Genomic DNA, 19,952 nt, shown 5'->3' on the forward strand with positions numbered 1-19,952 from the left:
TTTTCCATTAAAGATGCTGAACAGCAGAAATAAATGTAAGAATAGGACAAAAAGAGCAGATTTTGAAAAACGGAAAGAAATGCTTAAAGACAGAATTGTTGCTCAGCTACCATTACTGAAACACACGGCATCTGGCTTTGGCCACCTTGCTTTTGACAAATTCCCTTTGGCCAAAACATGTGAGGCCAAATAATATGCTACTATAAAATTCTGGGCGCTCGTGCTTACCGTTTATTATGCCCTAGCATGTCCCAGGCACTGTAGTATACACATGGCATTTAATATTTCTAATCCTCAAGTGTAGTGCGCCCTAACTGGTATTATACTTGTTTTCTAAAGGAAGAGAATCAAAGACATTCAGTTAGTTGCCCAAGGCAATACCATTGGCAAATGCCTGGATTCCAACCCAGGCTTATTGGCAAGAAACCATGTGTATACACACACACACACACACACACACACACACACATACATACATAACATACACAAATTACGTATATAACAAATATATATTTACAATGAACTTAGCATTGAGAAGTACTCATTAGGACATATTTGGGAATAAAAAGAGTATAGACGAAAATGTGTTCCCCAAGAAAGATGATGCATCAAAATAGGCTTTCTTATGATCTTCAACTATTCTTTGAAAAAATATACCCAGGGAAGCAATAATAGGGAATCTGAATCTTGAGCAGAAAAGCAACAGAGAACTTGTCAAAGAGCTAAGTTATGAATGTCAGGGGAAATAATGCTTTTGCAGCCCAGATAGGCACCCATAGGGTAAAACAAATTGGTCTCACCACAGTGTGCATCTCCGTAAATGAATCTCTTGTATTCAGCTATGATCAAGCTCATTCTTCCCCTTCCCCACCCCTCACTGCACACACACGCATCTCATAGGATACTTATATAGATACCATCCTGTGTTTTTAACTAAATTACTAGGCCCAGGTATTGTTTGGCTTCAGTGGGGAAACAGTAATGGTATGAGAAACAATAGATCAAAGACAAGGCAGGATCGTGAAATTACTCAATTAATAGAAATGGTACAGAGAGATGAAATGAAATCTTTAAAGATCTGGTTGTTAAGTCATGTTGGACAAATACAGCCACGAGGAAATCAAAAGAGAAATATTTGGGGGCACCTGGGTGGCCTCAGTCAGTTGAGCGTCCAACTTCGGCTCAGGTCATGATCTCACAGTTTGTGAGTTCGAGTCCCGCATCGGATTCTGTGCTGACAGCTCAGAGCCTGGAGCCTGTTTCAGATTCTGTCCCCCTCTCTCTCTGCCCCAACCCCACTTGTGCTCTGTCTCTCTGTCCCTAAAATAAATAAACATTAAAAAAAAAGAAATTTTTAAAGTTTTTATTTAAATTCCAGTTAGTTAACAGGCAGTGTAATATTAGTTTCAGGGGTACAAGTTAGTGATTCAACCCTTCCGTACAACAGCCGGTGCTCATCCCAAGTGCCCTCCTGACTCCCCATCACCTATTAAAACAAAGAGAAAGAGAGAAATTTAATGTTATCCTCCAAGAACCAAATCAAATGCATTATTGACTTGAAGGAGGTGAGAATTACAGGGAACTCTTGCTTTTGTACTGGTTACACTTCCTTAACGAATAATGAATTTTAAAGTGTGTGGCTTGCACAGCGCTGTCAATTGTCCTCAGTCAATATCATTATGCATAGCTGTTGGATCGTTTTTGGTAGATAACAGTAGTAAAAGCTTAGTGTGTTAGTAAGGGTTAGTTACTCTCCCATACCCTCACTCTCAGGTGTTATGATCACAATCTGTGTAAAACCTTTACTCAAGGCAGGCATGAGAATATTCTAAAATTTAAGGGTAGGATTCACTTAACCTTAGAGAGGGTATCATGCAATCAGAATCTTTGGATTCATGTGGATATACAGCATGGTGTGGACCTCAAAACTTGGGTACCATTCCAAAAAGTACAGGGTCCGTAGCTTGCTGGATTTTTATATCTGGTCCTGATAAAGATGACGGAAGTCTCTAATATAGTTTACCCCAAACATGCATCTTGAATAACAGCGATCTCATAAATGAAAATTCGTTGCTAACATTTGTTTTGCTCGTTAGCAACACCTCTGGTGTTGACTGATTAAAATGGTTAAAAATGCTTATAGCACCTGCCTCAGGAATCTGACCTTTCTGATTAAAGTCTGACCCCTCCCCCATATGAATTCCTGATTGAGGCCACTGACTGCTAACACATTGATATTATCACATATACAATATCTGTGCTGAAGTCTATTAAATTATAGACTTCATGACATAGAATTCAAAATGTTTTTCACAGAAGATGGTTTTGGGGTTTTGTTGGTTTGTTTTCCCACCAGCATTTTAACATGCATCCAATCAAGAGTCTTGAATGATTCATAATCTCCAAGGTCAAATTTCTTCATCCAATTTATCTTCCTTACAGAAATCATCATGGGTAGTTGAAATGTGTAGTGTAGGTGTGCCTTGATTTAGGGTATTCAGCCTTAAGAATATATCTTTCTGGTGAATGAGCTGACTCTGGGTCAACAAGTATTTGTGCCAGGATTTTGTCCCTGTTCATAAATATTTTAAGTGAGACGTTTCTTTCATTTCTGTTGATGCCCAAACTACGTGAGAAATTGGATTATTTTGAGTGGTCTCACAACGAAACAAAACACGAAGCCCCCAAATGAAAAATTCTTTCTACTTATTCAGAAGAGGCAACTGTTTTGCGTAGGTTCAATCACAAAAGAAATGCTATTATGTGAGAATATCTCCCTGGCTTGTACGGGGGTAATGGGGCATGGGATTTACAGATTCGGCATTCACGGAAACATTGAAAAGATATGTAGCTTTTCCCTACAACTTTGCTTACTGAAACCCTCAGTGTTCGCTGTGAAAAGAGTTTATTGTTTGCTTTTCATGCAGATCATCTCAGTTTTTATTTGTTTATTTAATAGTCTGTAATTTAGAATAATGTAGTCTTTTTTTCTGGTACTGTTTTGAAGTAGCAAGCAGAAAATGCTAACAGGAAACAGATTAGCAAGTATCCCATGAATCAGAGTTCATTCTTTTTCTTTCCCTTCCTCCCCGCTCTTCTTTCCTTCCTTCTTTGCCTTCTTTCCTACCTCCCTTCCTTTGTTTCCTTCTTTGTGTCCTTCTTTCTTACCTTTCTCCGTTCCCTTCTTTCTCCCTTCCTGTTTATCTATATCTTCTGCTTTGTCAATGGGAGAATCATTTACTGTAAACAGACCGGCCGATAGTGAAGTTTCTGTGAAATCGCAGGAGTGTGTAGATGGGTGGACTCTCGGGTGGGAGCCGCCTGGTGCTCTGCATTTCTTATTCTCCCTCCACCGACTTTGTGATTAATTCCAAGGTAGACAAAAGTTTTCATCTTAAACTAGTTTTCAAAGTTAATTTCTAATGGCGTTGCTCTTCTTAAAAATTAACATCCCTCCAGTATGAAAATCTCCAGTAGTGAATCAATTCAGGTGATTCAGGGGTGTAACTTTTGCAGCAGGTGAGTGTATGGACTGATACAGCTACACCCATAGACTTCACTTGTGACCTTCTCGTCTCTGTACCTTTTTGTATATCTAAGATGTTTCATCATTATGCTCTGTAAAACAACCTCATCATGTTTTTAATAGCTGGGGTGGGTAACGGGTAAGGGAGGAGAATCATGGGAAAAGCTGATCATAATGCTACTTCAACTCCAAACTTCGGCTGTTAATGTCATCACCACCAACATTTTAAATTGATGCTGTTACTGTTTTGCAGTTCTTTTCCTTTGATTACTCTTGTGGATGTAAGCCTTTAGGCATAATATTTATGTCCAGGATTTATGCAGGATTCTTCTAAAGAGACGATGAGGCATCCATTGTACTGTGAGAAACCTCATCATTTAAAAATTTCTTAATTTGGTTTTGCTCAGAATGATCGGAAAGAATAAAGGCTATGTAGGATTCATCTCGTGAGAATTAGAGCGGGAGGCTTAATATTTCAGGCCTTTCTTAATATTGGCACATCTATGAATCAGCAGTAGATTTTTTTCTCTCCTTTGAAATATAAAATTCTAGACTTAATTAAAATCTCACTCGTGTTTTACCCCCGGATGAGTCTATGTTTGAATGTTCTTCCACTTTGTTTTCAACTTTGGAAGAGAAGCGAGGAGAAAAGAAAACAGCAGCGTCAGTAATTGCTATTCCTCTGTCACCTCCTGTAACGCTTGGTTATTTTAACTTATCGTTGAGAAATATCTCAGAGGTCCCTTCCCTCTATTTGTTTTGTTTCTGTACATGTTTGTATTTCCTCAGTTTGGAGAAAACCGGCTGCCATTCTGAAGGTCATTTACCTGAAAATGATAGAGAGCCGCCTCACTTCAGACAAGTGCATAGTAATTATCTATCAGCGATCATTGTTCATTAGTCCCCTATTTCGGGATGGAGGGACCGCCTCCCCACCTCCCGCCCCCTTCCCCACCCCCACCCCCCCAGCACATTATCCCAGAGCCTACTGATTCATTCACGTCCTTGGGCTAAATTGGCCACCCACTGTGCTCGTGTTGTTTTGTGTATGGTGGTGAAAAGATTTAATTGGATATTGTTGAAAAGACACAGAGGCTAACTCTCAATTTTCCTGTGTGGCTCTTCCCTCTCCCTCTGCACCGCCTCCTTTCCTTGATGAGAAAATTGCCCTCTCCATGGTAACAATTAAAAAAAGCTTTCCGAGTTTTTGGTAGTACTTGTTGCAGAGAAAAGAAGTCAAAAAGTAGAAGCAGTTTAAAAATGAAAAGGGGGAGGAAGACAGCTGGGAAGAAGGCTTAATGTTTATGAGTGGGTGTTGATGGGGGAGAATGAAGCTGAATGAGCAAAGCTGAAGGGAAGCTGGTGTTTCTGTATCCCAGAAGGCAGTCCCCCCTTCCTATCCTGCGGGCTGTCATTCCCCCAAAGATAAGGGCTTTATTCTGGATTTCTGCCAGGATTCACTCCTGAAGAGCTGCTAGTCACAAAACAACAACACCCCGATTTCCTCAAGGAGTCACAGTTCATTATTATTTTTTTTTAATGCAACGCTTCTGTGAGCTGCAGTTTCCACCTCTTAATAGGGACATTCAAAGGGACTTTGGGTGACAGGATGAGGGAGATGGGAACAGTGAACCTCTCCTGCCTCTGGAGGCCTTTGGTTAAACTAGGTTTGCCATGGAGGGCTGGATTCTCACCGCTTCGTGCCTCCTGTGCTTTCCAGATTGTGGAATTTTGTAACCCTTCGCACTGACTTTCGCGTAGTACTGAATCAGCCCCGAGAAGGGTGTGCCACATTGTGACCGAAAGTTTAATGCTAAGTGGCTGCAGACCATTGGTGGTGGGGTGACTAATGGCTCCCCAAAGATAGCTGTGTCCTCACCCCTGCCACCTGTATGTTACCTTACACGGTGAAAGGGACTTGGTGGAAAGGGTGAGGTTAAGGATGTTGACACGGGGGCGGGGGATCTTCATGGATTATTCTGGTGTGCCCATGGTCATCACAGAGGTGCTTAGAAGAGAGGCCGCGAGGAGATAATCCAAACAGGCAGGGGGAGGGATGAGAAGGTGCTGCCCTGCTGGCTTTTAAGATGGCACAGCTGGGCCAAGAGCCCAGGAAGCCTCTGGAGCTGGAAAAGGCAAGGGAACAGGTTGTTTCTCAGAGATTCCAGAAGGAACTCAAGCTCTGTTGACACCTTAATTTTTGTTTCTAACACCAGTGTTCAGACTTCTGACCTCCAGAAGTGTAAAACAATAAATTCAGATTGTTTTAAACCACTAAATTAGCGATAGGAAACTAATACAGCCATGAACATTTAATAACAACTGATTTTGCACAATTTTAATGCAGGCTTTCTTAATGCAGGCTTATTTTTTCTTAACTATAAGGAATTAAAGTAGGGTATGAAGAAAATGACATGATCGCCCATTTTAACCACAGAAATATGTATTTCCGGTATTTAAAAAAAGACAGGGGTGCCTGGGTGGCTCAGTCGGTTGAGCGACCGACTTCGGCTCAGGTCATGATCTCGCGGTCTGTGAGTTCGAGCCCCGCATCCGGCTCTGTGCTGACAGCTCAGCCTGGAGCCGCCTTCTGATTCTGTGTCTCCCTCTCTCTATGCCCCTCCCCGGCTCATGCTCTGTCTCTCTCTGCCTCAGAAATAAACATAAAATTTTTTTTTTAATTTAAAAAAAGACAAATTTGGATGCAATGGTGCGGCATGACAGCGGTAAAGACAAAACAAGAGAAAATGTCCATTTGGAAATGAAGTTGGGAAAAATGAACAGTAACAAACCAATTATGTAACTTTCCCTCCTTTTTTTTTTTTTTTTTTTTCATGATTTGTTTAACCCGTTGCACTCGGTTTTAGATACTGAACTGCCATGAAGCACTGATGGGTTCAGTGTCAGTAGAAGCATCACAGGGGCAGGAAAGTGAAGAATGTATTTGAGAAGAGAAAGGAGAGTAGTTTGTTCAGATGCTGCGGGCGGACAGGGATAGGCGTGGCAATCGGGCAGACCTGAGTTCAAATGCTTTTCTCCTCCCACGTGTCTGGCTGTCTTTGGGGAAGTTATGAGTCTCCTCTGAGCCCATTTGGTCATGTGTAAGAATAGCCAGCTAGGGAGGGTTGTCTCAGGATTAAATCGTGTTTGTGAACCATCTAGCCCAGCTTCTGCTACATTGTAGCTGCCGAGGAAGTGGTAGCTATGATGTACCCGGGGGGAAAAAAACGCTGGAAAAGGACGATCTGGGGCATTTTCTTCCACCCACACCACATCTTACTTTTGTGACTTTGCATAAGTTATGTAACCTCTCTGTGCTTCATTTCTCTTATCTATAAAAGATAGTAAAAGTGCCTAACTCAGATGGTTGGTCTACATTAATATAGGTAAGGTGCTTAGGACAGTTTCTGGCACACAGGAAACTCACAATACTAGTTGTTACTGTGTTCGAATTGTTAGGTCGTGGGAGTTTGAATTGTAAGGCAGGGAACTTTTGGAGGAACGGGGTGACAAGTTTCAGTAGTTATGGATGGAGAGGACTGTAAGTGGATCCAGATTGGGGCAGATAATTACTATTAAAAGATGACACGATGGATATTTACGAAACCAAATCCGTGTAATCCCTTGCATCCCTCAGATTCCCTTTTCTCCCTATTTTTTTAACCTTCTGTTTTGGGCTGCCCTTTGTACAAATATTTAATACTCAGACTTCTCTGTAGTAACACATGTGCTAAGAGTTAATTTTGTCAATACTTGGGTATGATGTCCTCCCTTTCATGAACCAACAGCTCGGGATTAGCTTTGTGAAGTTTTAATGGAAGTATTGACCTCATTAGCACCCCTCTGGCCACTATCTTAGAGAAAACTCCCGCTAAAAGGAAGGCAGATCATCCATGGAACAGAGAGAGAGACAGGAAAGAGGGAGGAAGAACTGAGATAGAAGTATTAGAAATGAGAACCAACCGACAGTACTGTTTTATGTATTGTTACCAGTTTTTGCCGCACCTGGTCTCATGCCTCTAAAATGTCCCGTAAATAAAACACAGAAATGTGAAGAGAGAATTCTTACTGCAACCTTTCTCCACGGATTGCTGCTTCTTTTTAAATGACTTAAAATTTATTGAAATGGGTGTTAATATTAAGCACCCTTCCCCATAAAACAGAGAATTAAACTTAACTCTTCCCTATAATGTAAACAGCTTGATTAGGTATGCAGCATTGCAAAATCCAGTTAAGAACTGATTATACTTGCCCTTGGAGCACATCTAGAGGCTCATGGGTAAAGAGTTGTGCACATTTTCCTATCAAACAGAACATGAGGTTTCCATATTCCTCAAAATCGGCTTTGGTCGAGCCATGGGTTGGCTTGGAACGGTGCCACGTGAAGCAGTGTGCCCCTTCTTCCCGCCCCCCCCCCCCAGCTGGGCTTCTTTCATGGTGCAGAGCGAGTGTGTGATTTAGTGGCACAGTGTGCAAATGTAGACCCATTTTTATAGGATAAGAACTAGTACAGTCCAGAGAATTGAAAAGTATGTCTGAGCTTCTCCCCCTAGAATATGTCCCCTCCTTTAAAAGCTGTCACACCGCAAGTTCCGATTGACTTAAAGGCTGTTGTGCTCCTACAGGGAAATATATTCTATTGTAATTTTTATGTCCCCCAATAACCGTCTGTTCTTTGTTTACTGAAGAGAGCTTTTATGTCATAAAATGGCATTTTTTTTTGACAGAGAAGCAGAATCATTGTTTTATTATAGAAAATTTCCTCTTACAACAGCAGAAATAAATAGCTCATCTCTTAAGCTCCTGATCAATGTCTAACACCTCCTACCCCAGCAACACTTCACTGCAAGTGTATTAACACTCCATGAGAGCAACTCTATTCACCTACCAAGAAATGATCTTCACAAATGATTTACAGCTAAGCCAGGGCTTAAACACATAGCACCCAATCAAAGGCAGATTTTTATCTTTTCCCCAGTCATACAATGTCTGAGAAGAAATAGATCAATGTCGGCCTCTGAGTATATGCAAAGAATGTTGTCTCTTTTGAAGCACGAGGCCCAATTGTTGAGCTTTTTGTTTTCTTTATATGTACGTCTAATGGGACACATCACGCTGTTTTGATGCAAAGGTGTCGTATAGATTGGGGCACACCTCTCTTCTCCTTTTGGATATCGTGTCTCCTGTGTGAATGCACACAGCTGCCCTCATGCTCCCTGCCTCCCGCTCTCACTCGTCTCACACTTGTTTGTAAAACTCAAAGAGGTTTCCATGCCATGAAGGTACCGTTTTTTAGCACAGACACATAATGGCTCACTCTCCGCAGGTGATCTTTGCTCTGTAGGGCTCAGAACTTGGTGACGTCAGAAGGTTGAGACCTGATAAATGAAATACATTCTCTGTAACATATTCCTCGATTGCTGTTACCGCAAAGAAACTCGGACTAGCCATATGTGACTCATTTCTACCTAAGGTACTTGAATGTTTATAAATAGGTTTATGACTTTTCTGTCCCCAACATGGGTTGATATAAAGGTAATTACCCTCATTTTACAGATAAATAAACTGAGCCCAGTTCTCTCCCTGTATATGCAACATGAATTGAAGAGCTGTGCCAATTATTTTGATAATTCACGTCTTCCCATACACCACTCAAAGATGGGAAAGGAGCCTTTGAGGGCTTGAATTACACCGATTGACTGTGTATATGAGTTTAATTGCCTCTAGATGATCACTCAGTCTCCACTTGACTTGCACGTCCGGGTAGCGTCACAGGACAGTGACATCTCTTACTTTGGCGATACGTACCACGGTTCTCATCTCAGCTAAATAAGTGGCATCTTTAAAATGTTTTGAAAACATGAAAAAGGCTGGATGCATTTTTAGCATAACCTTTCATTGGCTGGGAACTTTTGTTGTTGAAGGCATTAGTATAGTACTTATTAAATAACAGGCTTCTTTCCTAGAATCTGAAGACTCATTTCCCAAAGGAAATATCATAGGTCTAATGCAACAATAGATATTAAAGGACATTGCAACGTTAAGTTCACAAAATGTGACGTCAAAATATTATGTTGATAATTCTTATTACCGCTGATAATTGAGGGATCCCAATTCTCTCTCGTTCCCTGGCAGTCTCTTTATTCTTCAGAGCAGGAATCTAAGAATTTTAACATTCCGAGTGTTCACTTTTTTCTAAACTGAAACAACAGTCACTATGTACTCGCATCTAATTTAATATCACATGACAAGTGGGGTCAGAAAATCTGCTTAATAATTCTCTGCGACAGTTCGTTACCAGCAGTGGGGCTGAATTTCTTTTACTTACGTGCAGTGGAGTTACTATTTTCTCCTGAAATAAAAGGATGCATGAGGTTAATTTAGAATGGTTTGCATGTTTTCATGACTGGAAATGTAAGCAGAGGGGCTGGGTGAGGGAGGGTTTTCTTGGATCGTTACAGTTCAGCTTTTGAGTCCTCTCTTCAAAAGGACTTTGGACACGGGGCACCTGGGTGGCTTAGTCGGTTAAGCGCCCGACTCTTGATTTCTGCTCAGGCCATGATCTCCCGTTTTGTGAGTTCGAGCCGTACATCGGCCTCTGTGCTGAGAGCACAGAGCCTGCTTGGGATTCGCTCTCTCCCTCTCTCTCTCTGCCCCTCCCCTAACTGCTCTCTCTCTCTCTTTGTCAATAATCAATAAATAAAATTTAAAAAAAGTACTTTGGATGCAAAGGTGCAAGGTTAATATTTCCACAATGCCACTTTTATTGGGTCATTCCTCTGTTCTAGAAACTCCGGTGCTGCCCACTGCCTTCGGTATCATGTCCTTACTCATTCGTCTGGTAGCCAGAGCCCTAGCTTCCCTTCCCAGCTTGGTCACGGCCATGAAAATTCCGCTCACTGCAGAGCGGCCCCCCCTTCTGGAGCACTCGAGTGTATTGGTGCCTCCACACGTTGGTTTAAGCTCTGTCCTTGGCCTGGAATCGCCCCTCCCATCACTGGGTCATCGCTATCAGTCCTGTTCATCGCGTAAATGATAGTCCAGCTTCCTGATCCTCAAAGTCACTTTCCCTAAACATGCTCGTATTAAAATTGCGTTCTTCAGAACCCCATCAGCATAGAGTCTATAGCCTGTAGACTGTAACGTTTGCCATTTACACGCCGTGTTCTCTTACTGCCTAACTGCATGTGTGAATGGGAATGGGCAGGCCTGAAGGTCGTCTCCCCAGCCGCATGGCTAGCTCATTGCAAGTTGAATTCGTTGGGAATGTTCTTTTATTCCATCCTCTCTCACCCACAAAGCACATGCCCTACTGTAACATATTGTGCGTAGACTCCTGCCAATACATATTTCCCACCCGTTTGATTGATTGGTACACAGTTACCTGTTAACGCCGGGCCTCTTTATCTGGCGCTTCTACAGCTGTGGATAGTATCTTTAGGATGCAAAATCAGGATATTCTGCACCAGGAAAAATATTACAAATAATGCCCTCAGAGAGTTACGTTTCACTGCTCGTGTCATGTAATTTGTCGTCCATTTTATTAATTTGGTTCACTTATGATTCAATTTGCTGTATAGTGTGCTCTGATTAGATACAAGACAAATTATCTTGACTACTTGAAGTTAGAATGCCTCCAAAATGGTGTTATTTAAGATAGAACAAGAAATGAAGGATGGAAAACTTGAGCAGAAAAAAAATCCCAAAATACGCATATTATAAAATGATTTCAGTTTTCCCTTTCTTCTAAAATATACGGGGGGAGAAAAAAAAAGGCATCGCTCATTCCCTTCGTCATCACATCGAAAGCAAATGTGACGTACATGACAAAAACTGGTCTTAAAACTGCCCCAATTATCCTTTGTCGACATGAGGAATTTACAGAACAATAGAGTTTCAAGAAATGTGAACCATGTAGAATAACTGATAGATCTAATGTTGAGCAGCTAAAAATATCAGCTAAGAAATGTATTTGCAAATCATTATCGACAAATTGTAGCCCAAAATTCTTCTTTCTTCTTGACTTTGAAATTATATTTCAAGATCCCTAATTTAGACCCCATTATTTACTTACTGGCTTGTGTAACTGAAAGTTTTCATTTTTGCATGTTAAGGGGTTTATGGAATGCCAGTGAATCAATTCTTTACATTTTCTGTGGCAGAATAACTTGCAAATGATCATCAAAATCTCTTTTTCAACCACAGGAAAGAATTTATTTTAAAAATAACATGCTAATAGCAGATTAGCTTTATATCACACCATTACAAGAAAGGCCTCAGATTCGGGAAGCTTAAGTTTTGTAAGCCCCCCAAAATGCCAACGAATAAGGAAGATTATTACCAAAAAACAGAGCGATAAATTCCACAGACTGTCCTACTGGTTTTTGAAACTGATAATTTCTTAACTAGCTATCCTAGGTTTCTTGTTTAAAGGTAGCCAACTGATCACTAATTTTTATAATATTAATCAACACTGCTTGAAACAGAGATGTATGTTCTAGTCATTCCCCCACCCTTCTAGTTATAATTATCTTTTTTGCATTGCCGTTTCCCCCTACTGTGTTCAGTCCTTTGGTCAGTCATCGCTCTCACGCACGGTTGTCTGTTTACCATATTTCCAGGAAAAGACCAAGAACGGAGGAAGGTGTTCCAGCCAAAAAGGATAAAGTGTACAAGGGCGTGGCATTCCACAAGTCGTGGCTCCCATGCCTTCATTTTTTCTAGTCTTCACTGTTACCTCGATCCTCTTGATAAAATCCAAATACCTCAGGCTGGTTTTCAAAAACCCAACCATAAAACAAGATCAATTTTCTTTTATCTCATCACAGTGCCCTATACAACAAATTTGATTATAAGTAAACCAAATATATAAACGGGAAGATAAATGACACAACGTGAGTAGTGAAATGTAACTCTGAGGGCTTCTGCTATGCCTATCTAAATTATCTCCTATTTTTCCCGGTGAAATTGTAGACATCAGCCACCCTAGCTGAGGCTTTCTTTTATTTCTGTGTCTTTGCTCATGCTTTTCTTTCCCTTATTTTTTTAGCATTTTATTATTTTTGAGAGAGAGAGAGAGAGAGAGAGAGCTCATGCACACATGAGTGGGGGAATGACAGAGGGAGGGAGACAGAGGATCCAAAGCAGGCTCCGCGCTGTGAGGCCAGAGCCCTATACGGGGCTTGAACTCACAAACCGTGAGATCATGACCTGAACTGAAATGAAGAGTCAGATGCTTAACCACCTGAGCCACCCAGGCGCCCCTCTTTCCCTTATACAGCCCTCCTCATGACCTAGCCATATCTTCCCAGGTTCAACCACAGCACCATCCTTTCTATGAAGTCTTTCCTCAAAATTCCCATGTGTGATCGTTCCCCAAACTGATTCCTTTCAGTGGCTGTTTCTGTCTTCGCCATTTACTTTGGTGCTTTTGCTAGACCTTTTCTCAGATATACTGTCTAACTTCCTGTTGCACCCTGGGAGGCCAAATAATATGAGCAGCGGTAAGCTTGCTTACCCAGTGACCGTGCGCTTCTAATGGGAGGCACTGGTGGTGCAGAGGGAGAGAGGAGGGCGAGTCAGGTGATGGTTAGGTCCCTTTACAGCCTCAGCCCCCGCTCAAGAGGTCCTCTCCCTGCAGCTACGTCTCAGACTCTATTAACGGCACCCTCCACTTAGCTTTTCCAGCCTTGAGGGAAGTCTCCCCATCAGTCTCAGTTTGGATGGGTCATTTGTTCATTGCAGGTACCCTCACTGATTCAGTACCAAGTGAATTACTTAAATCACTGATTTCCCCTTTTGTGTTCCCATTTCATGTTCCTGTCCCGTTTAATCTCATCTGTGCAACAATTAAATCATACTATGTTATCCTGTAATATACTCTATTATACTGCAGCGTACGTACTTTGTAACTATATCATACGTAGCTCGTCAGTGTGTGGACTCTGGGACCACATGTCCTATGTTAGAAGTTCTGACACGTAGTGTGTGTGGTCCTGGACAAATTGCTTAACTCCTTTTTTCTTTCATTTTCCTCATCTGTAAAATGGAGGTAACAGTACCTATCAGAGTATTATGATGATTAAATTGATTATTTTTTTTTATTGAGCGCTTTTATGGTTCTTATGCAACAGAAAGTATTCCAAGCATTTTATAAACATGAGCCCTATTTATCCTCATAACAAACTTAAGGGATAGATATTCTTATGATCCTCATTTTACAGCGGTAGAAATGAAGAAGAGAACGGTTAAGTAACTTGCTGAAAATAATCAACCAAGTGAATGGCAGCCAGGATTCAAACCCAGGCAGCCTGACTCCAGACTCCATTCTCTGTGGACTATGGTAGACTATTCTGGCACATAGTAAGTGCTTAATAAACAACTCTTACTGTTGTTAGGAATTGTATTAATTGTTGATTAATTAATTAATCACTCTATTAATTGTCGATGAGTTCTTTATTTTTGGCTAGATTATGAGTTCCTTAAAGAAAGAGGTCAAGGTTTATTTGTCTATGTCTATTAGCCAAGCGCTTTGCATATATTTGCAGGTTAGTAACTGTTCATGGAATGAATTACTAATTGTTTCTCATGTATTTTTCAAAGCCACGCTAGCCTTGGAAACAACTAATAACTAGCTAAAACTGCAAATGGAATTTGAGATCCCCCACAGCCATTATTATTGCCAGAACGACAGTTTACCCTTTTAATCCCAAATTCTTAGATGATTTACCACTTTCTCTATATGTCCCTTGCTTTACTTCTCCCACAATCACAAAGACTTTGCTTGTCCAGTAACCATTGGTGCTGTGACAGGGTCCCATCTCAGACAACGGCCAATTGTTTTGTTCTGCATTTCCTGACCAGAAGAGATTTTTCCCCCAAACATGGATCTTTTAGCTTCCTGGTTGATACTTAAAGAAACTTAGAGTGAGTTCTCAGCAACCAAACGAGAGGCATCTGTTGGACGTAATATAATTTGTGTTAAAGTGCAGCCTTCCCATCACAACTTTTATTCTCTGCTAACTTCAGGGTTGAGGTCAGGATTGGCTGCATAAATTGTGGGACCCAGTTCAACATGAAAATGAAGGACCCTTTGTTAACAAAAATGATAAAGAACTTCAAGATGGCCGCAGCACCACGGTAAACCAAGCACGGGACCCATGAAGCCAGCCCTGATTGAGATCTCTGCCTATCCAATGGAATACTTTTATCTTAACTTTGCTATCTTCCAGAGTCTGAAAACTTGCCAAAAAAATTCCTTTTACAAATGTTTTCCAGGAACTCTAGTGTTTGTTATGCATAAAGGAATTTTGGTGGCTTGCTTTGATAACCTAGTATTCTTGAGCTACGTGTGTAGAATAGAACCTCACCATCACAATGTAACACATCTAAATCATCCTTTTATCTACCAGTTCACTTCTAGGCTCACTGAAAATAATGGGCATATTCCTTTTAAAAAAAAAGTAGCTGTGGTTTTTAATAGAGGTGCTTTTGAAATACTAATTCACTTGAATCTTAAAAGGGATATTGATAATGTTCAGCAATTGTGAGTTATACATCTTGGTGGTAATATCATGGAATCACCATGTTACGTAGATCTGAAGAGTCGATGAGAAGTTTAGGGTCTAAAAGAGCAAAAGTGGGTATAGTAGTTGGGGCTTGAGATTAAATATCCCAAGACAGGATTAAAAAGGAAATGATTTTATTTGAGGAGATATCTTTGTGCACGGACGTGGGGAGGGAGTGAGAGAAGGTGGGAGAGCCATTACATTAAAATGCAAGCCTGACCCCAGATGAAAGAAAGAGGGAGAGAAGGTTGTGCAGAAGCATCCCAGTGTATAGTCTAAGGAAGATTCAGCAAAGCTGTTGGGGAGTCGCTGAGCCCAGATCAGCCACAGGAGCCCGATGTCTCCCAAAAAGGCTCCGCTTCAGTATTGCTATCACATTCAGTCATTGGTGAGAACAGTCTGCGGGAGATTTGGCTTCTCTTCAGTGTAGTGATGGGTTTCCGAAGGCAGCAGCTGGGTTCCTCAGTCAGTTAGGTCCCAGTCGTAAAAGGCTTGCACATTGTCATGGCCACCACAGTGGGTATTAGCAGCAGTGGTGTTTAAAGACCTGTAAACATAAAACTCCTGGAAGAAAACACAGGAAAAGCTTCTTGACGTCAGTCTGGGCAATGATTTTTTGGATAATGACACCAGAATCGCAGACAATAAAAGCAAAAATACACTAGTGAGAGTGCATCAAATTAAAAAAAAAAAAATAGCTTCTGCACAGCAAAGGGAAAAAAATCAACAGAATGAAAGGTGACCTACAAAATGGGAGAAAATATTTGCCAATCATGTATCCGATACAGGGTTAAGATTTAAAATCCGTAAGAAGGACCTCCTGAAACTCAATAGCAGAAAACCAAATAATCAGATTCAAACATGGGCAGAAGACCTCAGTAAACATTTTTCCAAAGAAGGCATCCAAGTGGCCAAGAAGTACACGAGAAGGGGATCACCATCACTGATCATCAGAGAAATACAAACCGAAACCACAGTGAGGCATTACCTCACACGTGTTGCAAGGGCTGTTTCCAAAAAAAAGGAGCGACTACAGCGTTGGTGAGGGTGTGGAGAAGAGGGAACCTTGTACACTGTTGGTGGGAATAGAAATTGGTGCGGCCACTATGGGAAACAACATTGAGGTTCCTCAAAAGATTACCAATAGAGCTCCCCATATGGTGCAGCGATCCCACTTCTGGGCATATATCCAAAGGGAACGAAGTCAGGATCTCAAGGAGATATCTGTGGTGCCATGTGAATTGCAGCATCGTTCCCAATAGCCAAGAGATGGAAACAACTTAAATGTCTGTCAGCAGCTGAATGGATAAAGAAAATATGGTATATGTATATATATTCACTGGGATATCATTCCGCCCGAAGAAAGAGGGAAATCCTGCCATTTGTGATAACGTAGATGAACCTGGAGAACACTATACGGAGTGAAATAAGCCAGACACAGAAAGACCAGTACCGTGTGATCTTGCTTATATTTGGAATCTAGAAAAAGGTGAACTCAGGGAAACAGAGTAGAATGATGGTTGCCAGGGGCTGGGAAGTGGGGGAAATGGGGCAGTGCTGATCACTGGGTACAAACCTTCAGTTTTCAGATGAGTAAGTTCTAGAGATCTGCTATACATTATTGTACCTGTAGTTGATGTACCGTAAACTTGAAATTTGCTAGAAGGGTAGATCTTAAGTGTTCTCGTCACACGCACACAAAAGTAACTGAGAGATGATGACTATACTAACTGAGTGTGGTGATTATTTCACAGTGTATACATATATCAAGATATCGAGTTATACCATTATATACAATTTCTATTTGTCAAACTCACCCAAATAAAGCTTAAAAAAAAGTTTTATAAAAAAAAAAAAAAAGGAGTCTTAGGGATGCCTGGGTGGCTCAGTCGGTTAAGCGTCTGACTTCGGCTCAGGTCTTGATCTGATGGTGTCTGGGTTCAAGCCCCACGTCCGGCTCTGTGCTGACAGCTCAGAGCCTGGAGCTGCTTCAGATTCTGTCTCACTCTCTCTCTGCCCCTTCCCTGCTCGCACTCTGTCCCTCTCTCTCTCAAAAATAAATAAACTTTTTAAAAAAGAATAATAATAATAAAGGAGTCTTAGAGATAATTAAAAAAGTTTGTAAAATTTAAACAAAGAAGGGCTGAAGACCACGTAAGTTCCACTTCATTCAGAAGACCCTCCTTAACCCCTAAATTTGATTAGATATCTCTCCTATATGCTTTGATAACTCCTTGTGCTTTCCCTACCATAATACTCACCTCAGCCTATTGTAATTGCTTATTTACTGCCTGTCTTAACTACTAATTTGTTTTCTCCTTGAGAATAATAATTTTTCCTCCTTTGCTTCTGTATCACCTGCGCCTGGGTCAAAGACTGGCGTAAGTCCTAAAAATTATTTGCCGAAACCCAAACTGGGGGGCATTCTGCAAAATAACTGGCCTTCGAAACAGTCAATGGTATGACGCTCAAAGAAAGGCAAACAACTTTTTGAGGTTAAAGGAGGCTAAAAAGATTTGACAACTAAATGCAATGCATGAGTCTGGACCGGTAAATGAAAGGCAATTAATGGGATAATTGTCAAACTACAAATAAAGAATGTGGATTAGATTATAGAACTAAAGCCGTAGTGTATTTTCTGACTTTGAAATTGAGCTGAAGTTCTGTAAGAGAATGCCTTTTCTTCTTAAGAATTAAGCACTGGAATATCAAAGGGTAAAGCTGCAGATGATTCACCGGTGGTTCAGAAAACAGTATCTATTATATGTACATATATAATTATATCCACAGAGAGAGATAGAATGGTAAGTTATAAATGTAATGAGGCCAAATGTTAACAATTGGTGAGTCTGGGTGAAGGATGCATGGGAGTTCTTTGACCGTTCTTGCAATTTTTCCTTAAGTTTTAAAGTATGTAAAAATAAAACGCTTTTTAAAAAAAGTATTTCTTGGGGGCGCCTGGGTGGCGCAGTCGGTTAAGCGTCCGACTTCAGCCAGGTCACGATCTCGCGGTCCGTGAGTTCGAGCCCCGCGTCAGGCTCTGGGCTGATGGCTCGGAGCCTGGAGCCTGTTTCCGATTCTGTGTCTCCCTCTCTCTCTGCCCCTCCCCCGTTCATGCTCTGTCTCTCTCTGTCCCAAAAATAAATAAAAAACGTTGAAAAAAAAATTTAAAAAAAAAAAAGTATTTCTTGAATGAATGGAGGACAAAAGGCTAACCACAATTAGAAGGTGTTCATGAAGAAGTTGCCAACAGAGATGGAGGTAGAACATTCAGAAACGTACAGAAGTTATACCGAGTAGGAAAATAATCCAGGCCAGTTTAAAATGTAAAAGAGAAGTGAGGGACTGGAGGACAGTAATGACAGATCCGTGGGTGCCTGGGTGGCTCATTCGGTCAAGTGTCCGACTGGATCTCAACTCAGGTCTTGATGTTAGGGTCATGAATTTAAGCCCCACGTTGGGACTTGCACTGGGCGTGAAGCCTACTAAAAAAGACGGCTTTGGTTTTGGCCAACCTATTCGGAGAGGCAACACATGCCAGAGAAGAAGCCGGAAGGTGCTCAGTGAGGCAGTTGAAAGCTAGGCATAGGATTAGCATCCTCACAGGTAAAACTCTTTGAGTTACTAGAAAGGCTGTGGTTTAGGCCCTACCTGCCTCATATGCTTATTTTTTTCCCATACATACAGTGGTTCAATAAACTATTTCACCTTGTCCATCCTTGATGTTAATTTTTGAAAATTATAAGTGAAAGAATATAAGGTCTACATCTTTACCTTATGTGTAAGTTTAAGCCATGTTTATTTTCTGAAAAAGACAACAACTGAAAATCACCATGGGCCTTTGTTCTAAGTATAAATATGTAAAGACTATTGATTTTTGTAGAAATATTAAAAATATGAAGAGTTTATTGTTCAGGTCTTTTTTTAAACATGTAAATATTAACTATTCAACTAAACCATAGAGTTTTCTGCTTGAGTATTAGGTAGAATTCTATTTTACCAAGTACAATAAGAAAGTGTAATTCTTTCTAAGAGCTCAGAATGACCTACTTAGAGTATGTATAGTTTCATTGTTTAACTCCCCTTTTCATAGGATTGCTATTTATAACCACTTCCTTCAACCCTGGGGGGACTTAGTAGGATTAACGACTTCTGATTCACTTTGTATTTGAAGATTTTTTTTTTCTTCCATCTTTGCTCAGCTAGTGGAATCCATGATGAATTCTCATCTCCAAGGGGTAAGCTGTTTTTAGTAAAGCCCAGTAGCTGGCTTATGACTCCTTAGAATAACATCGATTCCTTCCTTCCCTTGTGTTTGTTTCTTCCAGAATGATAGAATCTGTGTAGACATGCTCCATTACCATGCTTAGGTACTGTTAAGCATGTCATGGTTTTAGTTTTGTTCATGTAAGTTATATGTGTAATGAATATCCGGGCTCCAATCTGAAAAATTAATAAGCATAAATAGCGTGCTGCTTGTTTTAGCATGACAAATATGGACCACTACAGCTCGAATGAGGAAACTGACCATAAATACAAGAGGCCTAGAGGTCATTTGAGGATGAGGATTAGAGTAGAAAGAGTGTTTCTGAGAGAGAAGCATCTGGTGAGAGGACCAGATGGGGAGGCAAAGAACAGAATTTCATCGAGGGGTATTTTGAAGGTGGGTAATTTGAGTAATGATTAGATCTAAGGTGTTCACCCATCTGTGGGTGGCTCAGTGGAATAGAGATAAAGGTCATTCTATTTGAAAAGTTAGGAGATTATAAAACCACGTTGTCAGGTAAGAGAAATTATAATAGCAAATAGAATACACTCAAAAGGAAACCAAATGAAAAGAAAAAAATAATTATTCTTTT

At 40.8% G+C, this 19,952-nt stretch overlaps 1 protein-coding gene across 18 annotated transcripts in view; it reads left to right on the forward strand.

The window, feature by feature from the left end:
* DMD (dystrophin) overlaps nucleotides 1-19,952 on the forward strand; it is a 2,111,713-nt gene that overhangs the window by 1,511,781 nt on the left and 579,980 nt on the right. For 11 of the 18 annotated variants that reach the window (XM_053892047.1, XM_053892050.1, XM_053892044.1 and 8 more), the window contains one exon: nucleotides 19,296-19,331. The exons of the other annotated variants lie outside the window; for them this stretch is intronic. In XM_053892047.1, the coding sequence (XP_053748022.1) occupies nucleotides 19,296-19,331 (36 nt within the window). The remainder of the gene's footprint in view (nucleotides 1-19,295; nucleotides 19,332-19,952) is intronic. 18 annotated transcript variants of the gene reach the window in all.

This window comes from Panthera pardus, unplaced genomic scaffold (genome assembly GCF_024362965.1).
Source record: "Panthera pardus isolate Hobbes unplaced genomic scaffold, ASM2436296v1 HiC_scaffold_27, whole genome shotgun sequence".
Classification (NCBI taxonomy): Eukaryota; Metazoa; Chordata; class Mammalia; order Carnivora; family Felidae; genus Panthera; species Panthera pardus.